The sequence below is a fragment of the Engraulis encrasicolus genome, chromosome 11 (assembly GCF_034702125.1).
Source record: "Engraulis encrasicolus isolate BLACKSEA-1 chromosome 11, IST_EnEncr_1.0, whole genome shotgun sequence".
NCBI classification, from domain to species: Eukaryota; Metazoa; Chordata; class Actinopteri; order Clupeiformes; family Engraulidae; genus Engraulis; species Engraulis encrasicolus.
This window is the reverse complement of record NC_085867.1, coordinates 40158983-40173885: the sequence shown is the minus strand read 5'-3', so window position 1 is coordinate 40173885 and position 14903 is coordinate 40158983. Positions and strand designations below refer to the sequence as shown.

The window sequence follows — 14903 nt, the reverse complement described above, 5'->3', positions numbered from 1 at the left end:
AGAGGGTCTTATCATATAGAACAGTAAGTGATGAATGAAAAAGGGCCCACCTTGCCACATCGAAGTGAGAGAGAGCACAGAAGCTTGCTTACAAGCAAGGTTATCAGTTATCAGCCAGTCAAATTTTTGTACACTTTACAGAGGGATGCTTAGCAATTATGTTGTGTTTTTTCTTCTTTTTCTTCACTGTATGCCATTACAAGGGAGGGTGGGAGACAGAAAAGCAAAGCAACTACAGGGTGTTTCTTTTTTTCTTTTATCAATAAACATATCAGCTTGTTCTTTGTTTCAGTTACATTAAACATTATTTATACGTTTTTAATCATGAAAAATGCAAGCTAGTTTGGCATTTTGATTCTTTTTCTTTAATCTGTTGCTTAATCTCTAATTCTTCGTTTCGTTCGTTTGCTTGTTAGTTTAGTTCGTTGTCAGCGATTAGCTGTGGTCGCATGATGGTCCATGTTGATTTTTTCAGTTTTTCTTGATTTTTTTGTACATTTTTCTTGTCGTCTTGATGGGTGGCGGTGGCCGGTGCGGTGGTAGTAGTAGTAGGGGTATTCGTTTCATTTTTCCTTTGCTGTTCTTCTTGTTGTCGTTTTTTTTGTTTTGTTTCATCTTGTTGGGTTTTTCGTTGTTTGTGTTTAGCACTTCACCTTCTGAAGAACATGGGGTTGCGCAGGCAGGCCGCTAGTCACCTGCAACACCCGAGGGGTCCTGCGGAGGTCTCCAGGCTGCTGTCGGTGTCGGAGGCGATGGTCTGGTCGGTGGACATGGAGGAGATATCGTTGACGGAGGGGGAGGAGGGCGGGAGGCTCTCGCTGCCGTTCACGGCTGCACCTGCGCTAAGGGAGGCAACGAACGGCAGGCGGGGGGTTACAAATGAACGTGGCGGCCCCGAGACTGAAACACACACTTCAGATGTAGCCTACAATAATCATCATACGTATACACAGTACAATGCCAATTATTCAATTAAGCATGTGTTGTTATAAATATACCATCATTTCAACTCGTACAATATACGTAGCATAAAGCATACATTCAAAAGACACATAAACACAGATATAATACACGTTTAGACACACACACACAAATACACAACAGACAGACAGACAGACAGGGTAAAATAACAAGCAGGTTAAACAGGTGACATACTAGCACTACGATATGTACTGAGACATGGGAGTTGGAGTTTCATGTTGGAGCCCATGAGAATGATTAACTTCCAAAAGAAAGCTAGGCCTGGGCAAAAAAAGTTTTTTCCCAAAGAATCGTATCATAAATTGATTCGCCCGGCTCTAGAGGAAGCAGATCTCTGCTGAAAGACCACCACACTGGGTGTTTTCTGAAGCGCAGTGCAAGCATGATGACCTAGCCTTGGGCCTGCACCCATACGACCTCTGACGGCGCCTAGAAATTCACATTCAAGTCAGTTTGTCAATTCTCAACCGTGGCTGAGCCTGAGAAATTGGGCACCGATGAACGATGAAGGCTACCGGTACACATAAGTCATCGGAATGATTGGCCTGATTGGTCCCAACTCTGTCCACAGGTATATAAAGGCATTTGATAGATAGACCATTTACCATCTGACTAGGAGAACTTTCTGTCTGTTGGATCTTTGCCCAACCAAAGCCTGTCTACCTGCCAGACTACACATAAACAGCATATGTCACTATTAACCTCAGTGAGACTATCGCTCTCTATACCCTATTTTAACACCCTGTTTTTTTAGATGACATGATGATCTCTTCCAGAACCACATGCAGCCCCTTGACCTTGTATCCTCTTGCTGCAGATGGGCCTGACAACGGGGCCATTCACCCTTTGCTGAAAACACTGAGCTACATCATAACAACATTTCTATGATGGGGTCGCCGGCGGGCCTATTCACTATTTCCTGAAACTACTCAACTACATCATAACAACATTGCTATGACAGTGCTGAGAGCCTTAAGTAACAGATTAAGAAAATAGCCATTACAATTTGATAACATAAGCTCTGCGCTAAGGGTTTAAGTAACTTGGTCATTACCATTTTGTTGACAATAAGGTTATACTAGAGGGAAGGGGGTTAACAGAGGTTTCTTACGTAACAACTATAACAGCTGACAACAACTTTGGCTGGGCCCAAGAAAAAGTGAACTAAATGGCCCCCCATCCAATACATAAAATGGAATTAGGAGCCCCCCCCCTTTCAGACTCCGTGACTATGTACATGCTATGCATCCAAGCTCTCACTCCTCTCTGTAGGTATCTATAAAACAATGTCAGTTGCAATTACATGTTAGGCAGAATTTGGCCACTAGGTGGCAGTGCCTTTCTGTTCTAGGCGTACACCAGAGATGCAGAAAGGCATGTGAATAGAATAACAGCAGCAGCAACAAGCAGAATCCACCACATCCACATCCACCTCCACCCCATTCCACCACCTCTACCCCCACCCATTCCACCCCTACCTGCAAATCCACTACCACCTCCACCCCCATCTGACCACCTGAAAGTGAAAGTGAAAGCCCATTGGGAAACTCCAATTCCCATTGTCATTGTGACACAGCACTCCACAGCACACAAGTGAACACTGCACACTGCACACAACGAAATTGCATTTTATGCCTCACCCGTGCAAGGGGGCAGCCCTCAGTGGCGCCCCATGGGGAGCAGTGCGGTGGGACGGTACCATGCTCAGGGTACCTCAGTCATGGAGGAGGATGGGGGAGAGCACTGGTTGATTACTCCCCCCACCAACCTGGCGGGTCGGGAGTCGAACCGGCAACCTCTGGGATGCAAGTCTGACGCTCTAACCGCTCACCCATGACTGCCCTGTAAACCTCCACCCCCACCCCCATTCCACCACCACCTCCACCCCTACACCAACTCACCACCACCACCTCCACCCCCACCGCATTTTACCACCTTGACCCCCACCCCATTCCACCACCTCCACCCCTACACCACCTCCACCACCACCTCCACAACTACCCCATTCCACCACCTCCACAACTACCCCATTCCACCACATCCACAACTACCCCATTCCACCACATCCACCTCCACCCCATTCCACCACCTCAATCTCCACCCCAATTCCCAGCCTGCAGCCCACACACCATCCCTTCCCCTTCATTCCTCATGGGAACAGCAATCTGTACTGATGGGCTGTAGATTTCATTCTGCCACACTAATGCACCTGTCTCCTCTGCCCCCCCTGATCAGTCACTGCATGGGCAGGTGTTTCAGGCAACAAATGACCCAATTTCAATTTGGTTTCAATTTAGCGTTGCTGATGGTGCAATCACTGTTGAACCAGGGTCTCAAACACGGTGCAAAGAATATTACAACCACAAGATTACATGTTAAATAGATGATGGGTGGTATAGTTCTGTTCATAGCCATTCAGTGCCAATTCTTCATAGCCTTTCAATGGCATACCACCACTGTTATACATATGCAACAGGAAACAGGCTCATATATCACCATCATCATTCCTCACACGAGCCATTCCCCTCTGAGAAAAGACATTTGAAACAAAATGGCCACATCCAGATAGATAGATAGACTCCAGACTTATATCAAGATAGATAGATAGATAGATAGATAGATAGATAGATAGATAGATAGATAGATAGATAGATAGATAGATAGATAGATAGACTCCAGACTTATATCTAGATAGGTAGATAGATAGGTAGATAGATAGGTAGATAGATAGATAGATAGATAGATAGATAGATAGATAGATAGATAGATAGATAGATAGATAGATAGATAGATAGATAGATAGATAGATAGATAGATAGATAGATAGATAGATAGAAGCTGCTTCTTAACTTCACAGGCACAGAGGACTGGACTGCAAGAGACAATTGGTCACCTCCTGTTCAGATCTCTGTTAAACAGGGCGAACATTTGGTAGCCTGGAGGCATGTTTTTTGCTGTCAAACTGTCTTGTTTTTTTTCTCTCTTTCTTACATTGCTTACATTGCAATTCCTTTTCTCTACTCTCTCTCTCTCCACTGAACTGTGATCATCTCTTCATCTTTCAGCCTCTCTCTCTCTCTCCTCCATCTCTCCTCCATCTCTCCCTCCGCATATCACGCAGCAAATTCATTTCCTTGTCATGCTGCTTCAATCCCTCTGTCCTTCCTATGTTCCTCTCCCTCCCTCCACTCCTATTTCCTCTACCCTCTCTCTCTCTCTCTCTCTCTCTCTCTCTCTCTCTCTCTCTCTCTCTCTCTCTCTCTCTCTCTCTCTCTCTCTCTCTCTCTGTGTCTCTCTTCCTACCATCCCCCCTCCTCCTCCTCGTCCTCATATGCACAGTAAAATCACACTCTGAAACATGCCCCGTCATACTGCCACACTCCATTCCTCTTTTTGTTCACTCTCCCTCCCCCTCTCTTTCTCCACCGCTCCTCTGTGTTCCCTCTCTTCCACTCCCATTCCCCACTTCACGCACCGTGAAACATGCCCTGTCATACTGCTGCTAGCATCCCTCTCTCCTTCCCTCTCTTTCTTTCTTTCTTTCACTCTCTCTCTCTACCGCCCCATGTATCTCTCTCTCTCTCTCTCTCTCTCTCTCTCTCTCTCTCTCTCTCTCTCTCTCTCTCTCTCTCTCTCTCTCTCTCTCTCTCTAATAGAGTCTCTCTCTCTCTATATATATATATATATCCATCTCTCTCTCCCTCTCACTCTCTCTCTCTCTCTCTCTCTCTCTCTATATATATATATATATATATATATATATCCATCTCTCTCTCTCACTCTCTCTCTCTCTCTCTCTCTCTCCCTCTCTTCTTCATCGCCCTCTAACACAGTACAGTAAAGTGCGACCCTGGAAGCTGCCCTGCCAGCAGAATGTGATAGCCTGCGAGGCAGAACCGCACCACACCACAGCCAAGCGAACAAAGGAGTGGACGAGTGGATGAACAGAGGAGAGGAGGAGAGGAGGAGGAGAAGGGAGGAGAGGATGAGGGGAGAAGAGCAAGAGAGGTTGGAAACGAGGAGAGGGGTGGAGAGGAGGAGGGGAAGATGAGAGGAGTAGTCTACGGATGGATGAACGGACAAGAAGAGGAGAGGAGGAGAGGAGGAGGAGAGGAAGAGAGGAGCAGAGGAGGAGGAGGAGAGGAGAAGGAGGAGGAGGAGAGGAGCAGAGGAGGAGGCGCTGGTCAAGTGGATCAAGGCAACGCTGGCAGATATATTAAGACAAATGAAAAGCAGCACTGTCCCATTGCTCTCCCTCAATAAGACTCACATTTGTCTGTCACGATGGTGCTTGGGCAGCTTCATGATATAATAGCTATGGCATCTTGGCACACACACAGTGGTCCTTGGCTGCTTATCTAAGCCTAATAGTCTGTTTAGGCATGTTTGGCATGCCTCTCAGCTCGAGCCATCTTGTAGGTGGCGGTGAGCAAGACATTGAGGAAGACAAGGATGATAATGAGGACGATGATGAGGCATTGAAGGAGATGAGAAGATGAGGGGGTGAGAAAGGAGAGAAGAAGACTGCTGAGGGACACTGAAGGAGAGTGTATTGAAATTGAAGATGAGTAGAATGACAGTGAAGTGCACTAGAGCAGTGTTTCCCAACCTTTTTTGTCTCGCGTACCCCCTAAACCTCTTAGTTGTGCCATGAGTACCCCCTAATTCATGTTCTATATTGCTTTCTCTGTCCTGGTGTGACTGCTCCATACATATGTTATAATAATAGCATCTTTCCAAGTACTCCCTGCAGTGTGCTCGCGTACCCCTAGTGGTACACGTACCCCTGGTTGGGAAACACTGCACTAGAGGGGCAATGGACAGCAAACTAGTCCACTTCAGAAAGACTAGGCCAGGGACGACTGGAGCACTCAGATACTTTTTAGTTATTCTATTCAAAACATAAGGACCGACGTTTCGACGCAGTGCGCGCCTTCTTCAGAGTCAAACCGTGCTGACATCACTGACCACAAGTGACTTCCTTTATCCAAGTTGGACTAGAGAGACGTTGAAAAAGACAACAGTGACTCCACATCTGAGTCAGTCCACACATACAATGGTTGCAAGGGGGAAGTCCCTTCACGCAGCTTGATGAAGCGTCTAAGGTTGCTTAAAACAAATGAATGGCACACATGTAGAATGTAAAGCTTTTGCTAGGCGGCCATTGAGAAAGATATGAGGGATCGATGAGCAGAGCTTGGTACAAAAAGGAAACAGTCACTCCGTAAGAGGATGGACAAAGGGAGGGAGATGAGAAGTCTACACTGTGTTCTATCATCCTACACTAACACAGCAGACTTGGGCTCATCCAGTACAGAGGCACATGACAGCCGCAGCACATGCCAACTGAAACTAATGGGGTGAAGTGGGAAGAAAAGAAAAATAGAGAGAGAGAACAAGGGAGGCAGATACAACAGAGAGAATGAAGTGAGGAAATGCCGAAAGTGAGAGAGAAATAGGGAGACAGGGAGGGATAGATATAAGAGGGGGATACAAGACGGAGAGGCAAGAGAAATTGGAGTGTTACTGCTAAACTAGACAGATCATCCTCCCACTGCAGTGGAATGTTAATGATTTAGATGTTTGGAGAGGGACACATCCCCTGTGGCTGAGGCAGACAGTGAGTCGAGTCTCCGATTGATTAAAATTGGTGAAATTGGCTCTGTTGCATGTTAATCTGAACACTGTGTGTGTGTGTGTGTGTGTGTGTGTGTGTGTGTGTGTGTGTGTGTGTGTGTGTGTGTGTGTGTGTGTGTGTGTGTGTGTGTGTGTGTGTGTGTGTGTGTGTGTGTGTGTGTGTGTGTGTGTGTGTGTGTGCAGTCTGACGAGCTAATGATTCACTGATGCGCATTATGCTTCCTTGAATTTCAACTGAAATGTTTCCATTGGCAGGCTTATATAAAAGATGCCTCTAAAAGATCTATCTCTTTTTCACTTCTGAAATGGGATCCAGAAAAAAGACATACCGTGTGCCATACCAAAAAAAAATCCTGAATGTTAACTTTACAACAAAAATATTACTGACACTCTATCAGTCGTATTATCCTGACATAACCATTTTATGATAGATTTTTCCCCATGTCTCAGCTTGTCTATACACTGTTAAAAAATTTCTCTCCCTACACCTGGTATTTTGATGCTTACTATTTAGTATTTATCATTCTGTAGACGAGACAAGGCTCAAAGTTGAACTCGGTGGTGGTACTCAGCAGAAACATGAAGTGAAGTCAAACACATCACATTTCAGCCTATTTGTAATAGTCTATTCACTGAATATCTAAGAACACAGAAAGAGGCAGAGAGAGAGAGAGAGAGAGAGAGAGAGAGAGAGAGAGAGAGAGAGAGAGAGAGAGAGAGAGAGAGAGAGAGAGAGAGAGAGAGAGAGAAGCACACACACACACACGCAAACACCACACCACACACACACACACACCACACACACACACACACACACACACACACACACACACACACACACACACACACACACACACACACACACACACACACACACACACATGAAATATAGCCGTGCACGCGGCACAAGGGCTCTCCAACTGCATTGCGTATGCTCTCCTCAGCACCAGCGCTAGCCATCTGTTTAATTGAAAGAGCGAGATGAGCAGAGGGGTGAGGGAAGGGAGTGAAATAGATATATTAGCACAGAGAGAGAGAGAGAGAGAGAGAGAGAGAGAGAGAGAGAGAGAGAGAGAGAGAGAGAGAGAGAGAGAGAGAGAGAGAGAGAGAGAGAGAGAGAGAGAGAGAGAGAACGAGGGAGAGAGAGAGAGAGAGGGAGAGAGAGAGAGAGAGAGAGAGAGAGAGAGAGAGAGAGAGAGAGAGAGAGAGGATAGAAAGAGTGTATGAAAGACAGAATGGACTAAAGATCCTGACACATCTAAACAAGGCAGTTTCTGACCCCCCCCCCCCCTCTCCCCTGCTTTGTCTTCAGTCAGAGTAGAGGAATGGGCCAGAATGCTGAGACTGACCCTAACACTGCACTAAGCACTGTGGAAATGCATCAGCACAGCAGAACCACCACCACCATCAGCAGCACCATCACCAGAAGCAGCCATTCAATACAATCTACTTTGTACCATCTGAGCTGCTAACATTTTGGAGAGCAGCCATGCAATGCGATTCTAAAATGCACCTCTCTGTTCTGTGCAGCAACAGCAGCAGACTGCCCTCTATTGGCCATCCGAGAGAATGTACAGGACATTTTTTAATGACACATCGGTCTGCCATCTTTTTTGAGTAGTGTACAGCGCATCTATTAAACACTTCAACTGATCTTCAGTCATTGATACAACTCTCTCGGCACAAGGATAAGAATGAGTTGACTTGCTTTGTCATGTAAAAACTGAGCAAATGGTGCATCTAATCTAAAAGAGCCTTCGTTTTGCTTAAGGAATGAATCCACAAGACCTCTATCTCAGATGATTTATGGTCTTTTTAAAATTCCTCCCAGTCATGCGCTTCCATGCAGCAGTGACTGGAGAGCATACTGTACTGCAGTGTTTCTCAACTGGTGGGTCGCGACCCAAAAATGGGTCGCGGAGGGGTCATGGGTGGGTCGCGGAGCCTTGGTGTAAAAAAAAACATAATTCTAAAAAAATAAAATTCCAACTTTTCCTGCAACAATTTACAACTTTTATTTTGATAGGCTAGTGAACTCTGTGTCATCTGTCGTCATAGATACAATCTAAATGTTTATGCGAGATAGATAGCGTGCAACCAGTCATTCGAGTCTTAGTTACATTTTGAGAATTGCATGGAATTGACTTGAACGCTAAAAAAATTGGGTCGCTACTGAATGAGAGTGGAAAATGGTGGGTCCCAAGACTGTTCCAGTTGAGAACCACTGCTGTACTGTACATATTACTTTGTGGTACAGTATTCTGTTTTATTCAGGGATGACGAGATGAGTTTGTAATACATTTGCTGTTTTGAGGGCCTATTCATTTAAATGTATCACTATATTATTTTTGTTTTTTAATCAAATACAGGTACCAAAGGGGTGTATCCAATGGACTCCAACATACACCATGAATTATTGTAGAGACACACACACACACATATACACCACTGCAGTTAAATTATACATCAACACAGGCAGTCCAAGCAGAAGCTGTAAAATCCTGGCTTCAGAATGCAAAAACCTTGCGTCATAATCCATGTGTTTATTTTGTGAACTAGGGGCCTCATGACAGAAACATCCTAGCTCTGAAATCCCATCCTGTCTTACAATAGGAAGACTTGTAGAAGTTTAAGATAGTACCGAGGGTAAGAATTGATTCTGTTAAAGGAATTTTCTTACATAACTTAAAGGACAATTTAAAGGACATTCCCTGTCAATTTCATGTAGTTGTATTCAAGCAGTAGTGCAGTTGTGCAGCAGTGCTCGTGCTGCCGTTGAGTTGTCAGTGTCCAATGACGCTGCGTTTTTTATCATTATTCAGCCCTCTTCATTCTGAGATGCTTGCTTTTCTAATGGGGGCATGTTTTTCCACATTTTTTATAATTATTTAAACATACTCCAGAGGAAATGTTAAGCTTGGAGAATGCTTCACTCTTAACCCCTTAGCGCAGCACTATGGCTCTCTGTAATGTCATTGCAATGTTGTTATGATGTAGTTAAGCATTTTCAGCAAGTGAATAGGGTCGCCGGCGACCCCTGCTGCAGTAAGAGGTTAAATACTTCGATAGTGAGGGTGCTGGCCCAAATAATAATTTTTCAAGAATTGCAATAAAAAACATTATATTCAAGGTGCGGCCTCTTCCAAACCATACTCCAAATACCATCACAAATAATAGGCAGCAGACTATGCCCCCATTAAATAGGATGGGATTTAAGAGTAAGGACATATCTGTCATGAGGCCCAAGCTGAATCCCTACTGAGCAGACAAATCAGCATCAAAAAGTTCAAATGAGCTACTTAGTGCAATCACCTGTGTTAAGTGCACAGGCAGAAGGAACCCACTGCTGGCTTTTTACTTTCTGAAGCCTTGATTTTCACCCCTGCTGACAGAACATATTCCACATACTAATAATTACTACACATCAAAGCAGAAAAATGATCAATCTGTCAATAATGTCAAAACTGTCAAGTAAATAACGGTTACAAGATGATTTGTTTTTTTACTGCAATTGAACAGTTGTGGTAAAGCATTGTGTACATCAATCAATCAGTCAATGAATTAACTGCAAGACATACTTAATACCAATTCATAATAGGCTAGCTAGCATGATTCTTAAATATCTTTAATAATTGCTACGACAATGTTAACGCTTTAGAATAGGGTTCACATTTTAACCACTAATGCAGGCCTGTAATGTGACTGATAAGACACATTAAACAAAATCAATAGTTTGTTAGGGATGTATTCACAAATTTCTTGTTAAATGCCAATGAGGCCTTTATTATTGATATTAATTGCAATAAGGAGTAGGCCCTCGGTTTTGCTTCACATGTCTAATAAGTCACTTATACAGACAAAAATCATGTAGGCCTATCCTATGTATTAGTGGCAAGGGAACACGTAAAGCCTATTCTAAAGTGTTAACATACATTTTGTACACACACTTAAAGCGATACTACAACATGTCTGGAAATAAGCTCACTTTATAACGTCCCTTGATTTAAATGATTGAGTTTTTCCTTTCTCCTGCACTTCCAGCCGTTCTCTGAGTCTAGCAAAGGAAATTCTACTGTACCTCCAAGGTAGCCTATACAATTGAATGCATTGGGGTTAGCTAGCTAGCAACTAGCTGGTTTCATAAGATTCAATGAAAATTAGCTTGGAACTAGAAGTAACATCACAGGACTAAGAGAACAGCTGAAAGAGAAAGGCAAAAACTCATTAACTGAACTCAAGGGGAGACGTGAAATAAGTGTATTTCCATAAATGGTGGAGTATCGCTTGAAACTTAACATTGTCCAACACATAGAACAACAGAAACGGGGGAAGACGAGGACAAATGGGTAACACACAATGGCAGTCTCTGGTACGGTAACAGTACAGTACACTACAAGACGGTTAAAAAACCCAATGATTCTTTAAGTAGACTTACAGAGGCATTTAGGCTATGCACTGAGAGTACCTGAAGGAGAGGGCTGTCCCTTCACCACACCATTCTTCAATCTCTCCTCAAAGTTCATCACTTCTTTATAGATTAGTTCTGAAAAAAAAAACAGAAAACAATATGGAGAGTTATAGAGGCTTTAGGCTATGCGGAGAGGGCTGCCCCTTCAACGCACCATTTTTCAATTTCTGCTCAAACTTCATCACTTCTTTATAGATTAGCTCTGGAAGGGAAAAAAACAATATGGAGATTTGGTGTTTTGAGTGAGCCTGAGTGAGTCTGAAGAGACTGAAGAAAATGAAAAAGTTCATATCTCACAGTTTAAATCAACATTCCACATCTGTACCGCTGCCATGGGGACATCTGATAAATCTTTGCACAGGTGCTTTTGAATTAATCAAATACACATTCCTCATTTAATGATAGACACGTCAAATATGTCTTGTGACAGTTAAATAAAACATGCTGATCTTATGGTAGAGAAATTTGATCATAAACTGTGAAAAGGTGTTCTTTCAATCCCCATCTGATGGGTTAGTCACTTATATTTGAATACATTTTACACATATGGGTGTGCGCAAAGGTTGTGTAGCCCACCTTCAAAACTTTCCATCCCATACCCACAATTTGCTGTCGTCATTCACCTAATAAGATAATTAAGGCTAATCACCTGCTTTATGAGTACAGATGGCCCAAGTAGTGTGGTAGACTAATGAAGTACTTTAGTCAACGACTGGAACACAAGCTGTAGTATTGTGCCTTCTGAAGCAACCCTATGTAGCCTACCTGTAAATGGACTTGACATTTTCATACTGTATACTATCGATTCAGCATACCCTGTAGGCCTACTACCTCACCGTATACCGTATTCTTTTCATTCATAGTAGCCTAAGCCTAATCTAAAAAAAAACAACAAAAAAACAGTTAATTCAAAGTTGACTTGGTTCATTCCCTGTAACTCTGCCAGGATTTGAATGCATTCACTTGCATTCACATGCACACAGTAGTCCCCCAAATATCTCTTTAACGGTTTCAACTGTCTCAATTATCAAAGAATTACCGGTATTGCTGTAGTACTATGGCCTCTTTTCACTGTGAACCAGTCTACTACAATACTAACGGCACTGTCTGTAGCCTAATATCAGTAGGAATAGCAGCAAGTTTACAGTACCTTTCCATTCATCAATGGAGTGTTCTCTTTCATCCAGCTGCTTGTCATAGATCTGTGGCGGAGGCTGCAGACAGGAAAGAGAGACCAAAAAAGAGAGAGAAAGAAGCGGGTAGTCATAACATCATCAAACTGACTCAAAAAGGATATGACTCTATTGTACACATGAAAAATCTTATTAAAAAATAAATAATAATAATTCCGTATTATATGCAATATATTTCATTCCAGATGTATATTCATGGTGTCAGATCAATGAGAAAAAAATCAGCACAGCTGCTGATAGCATGCCACTTTAAAACAATAAAATAAAATGGTCACACGCATCTGAATGAAATGATATTATGTCCAAGGCTGTACAATAGGTGTTCGGTAGGCAGCAGTTTGTATTTTTGTTTTCACAATGCAGTTACCTTAAACGTTAATGTGGAAAGACTATAAATACATTTTGACAGAATGAGGAAAGTTAGTATCCCCTAAATGCAAATGTGAATATGAGTACACATTGTTATTGTCATTTAGTGTTTTCTTTACAGATTATGAGACAGAATAATTGAATTATATGCAGATGACTACTACTGGATTTTTATTTTGTCAAACCTGGAAATCACTATGACAGACATACTGTAACATGGAGGGAGTGACTTCTACTGAAGGGAGAGAAGGATATTTTAAAAGATGTTATTTCTTAACTACATGCAAAGAAAGAACAAACATAGGACAAACACAAACTGAGGGGGAATGAGAGAAAGACCGAGGGGGAGGAAAAACAAACGAACAAACATGAACTAAAAAAAAAGACAAGGGAAGAAAGAAAAAAACAAAAAAAGTAAACACAGTAGTGAGTAATATCCTTGAAATGATACAGTTAATTTGGTAGCAGTCATTATTTACCACTGAGATTTGGAAGAGTTCTCGGCCCTTCATCAGCAAATGAGAGTGACGGAGAAAGGGAGAAAACAGCAGAGGTGTTCAGGGCAAAGGATCACGGCCAATGATAACGCTCAGATTCATACGGTTAACACATGCCTAACGAAAAACCAAACGCTTGCAACGCTAACGTTACAACATCATGGTGTGCGCTTACATGTACGTTGCACTGTAGGACCACCTTATTTAATCATGAAAATAAAATCTGTTATTCATTATTCATTGAAAAATATCGTTCCACAAAAGAATGGGACATGCCATTAATGGGATTTATATCAAACACAAGCCAGTAACCAGATGTTATAACAGACAAAAGTTAAGGTTGTTACTCAGACATACACATAGTTAATGTTTGTTCTCATGGTGAGAATGTGTGATTGGTTCACTGGGAAAAAAAACATCCAATCAGGCATGATGCTGTGATGTGCTGGCCAATGGCCAATCGGCTAGAGTACTCTATGCACAGTGTGTGTCAGATCATATCAGAGCGTGTTGCTTAAGAGTAACACTGGCCACGTAAGGGCTTAGCTTATCCCACTCTCAGTCACCTCCTACTGATGAAGGCTTTCGAGACTTCTTTTTAGAAAGAAAAACCCCAGACGATGTATAGGGGCGGTGGTACAGAATGTGTGTGTGTGTGTGTGTTTGTGTGTGTTTGTGTGTGTGCGTGCGTGTGTGCGTGCGTGCGTGCATGCGTGTCCTCTCGTCTGTACTGTGCATTACCTAATTGTTAAATGTATGAATTACTAATTATTACTCCTTTTTGAAATTTAAATTACAATGTCGGTGTAAAATGGCAATAATGATCAGTCCATGAGGGCAAACACAAAATAAGATGAATCACGTAAACAGAACAAAAAAACATGAGATGACAAGTCAACAAACAACAAATATGGCCAAAACAGATGAGCAGATGACTTTCCATTACTTAACAGTAAGTGGAACCAAAAGCTAAAAACACAAGATATATACATTCAGGGCTCTAAATTAACTTTTTTCATCACCATCCAAAATGGCAAGTAGATGTTATCTTACTAGCAAAACACACACTCACCAATAGGTCAAAGTGGCTTGTTCTTTGGTCTTTTCTACAAACCAAACTGTAATTTCACCAGCATTTGGCCGTTTGGGTGGTGTTAATTTAGAGCCATGTATACAGTACTATACACCAGTGTTAATTTCGTCAACCATGACTATGACTAAAATATTTCGTCAATGCCCTTTTTTGATTTTCGTCATTTAGACTAAGACTAAGACTAAATTGGGAAGGCAATGACTAAAATATGACTAAGACTAAAATTGATTTTCGTCATTGTGACTAAGACTAAGACTAAATTTTAAAAAGCTGACGAAATTAACACTGGTATTAAATAAAATAGAGAAAAAGAGAACCAGTGTGTGAAGAAGTTTTATTCTGTACAGTGTGATATATGTTAAAAAGAGAAGCAGTATGCGGAGAAGGTTTATTCTCTACAGTCAATGATATATGTTAAAAGTGTGTGGAGAAGTTCTGTAATGTACAGTGTTGACTAAAATGACGAAAATGACTAAAAATTGACTAAGACTAAAATTGATTTTCGTCATTTAGACTAAGACTAAGACTAAATTGGGAAGGCAATGACTAAAATATGACTAAGACTAAAATTGATTTTCGTCATTGTGACAAAGACTACGACTAAATCAAAAAAAGCTGACAAAATTAACACTGCTATACACAAAACTTGTTTCATAAATTATAAA

At 42.2% G+C, this 14903-nt stretch overlaps 1 protein-coding gene across 1 annotated transcript in view; it reads right to left on the bottom strand.

Moving 5' to 3' along the window:
* Positions 1–404: 404 nt before the first annotated feature.
* Positions 405–14903, bottom strand: part of mapk10 (mitogen-activated protein kinase 10) — a 114946-nt gene continuing 100447 nt past the window's right edge. The window contains exons 11-14 of the mRNA XM_063210619.1: positions 13128–13154; positions 12237–12300; positions 11084–11161; positions 405–837 (exon numbers count right to left, since the gene is read on the bottom strand). Of these exons, the coding sequence (XP_063066689.1) occupies positions 692–837; positions 11084–11161; positions 12237–12300; positions 13128–13154 (315 nt within the window). The 3' untranslated portion in view covers positions 405–691. The remainder of the gene's footprint in view (positions 838–11083; positions 11162–12236; positions 12301–13127; positions 13155–14903) is intronic.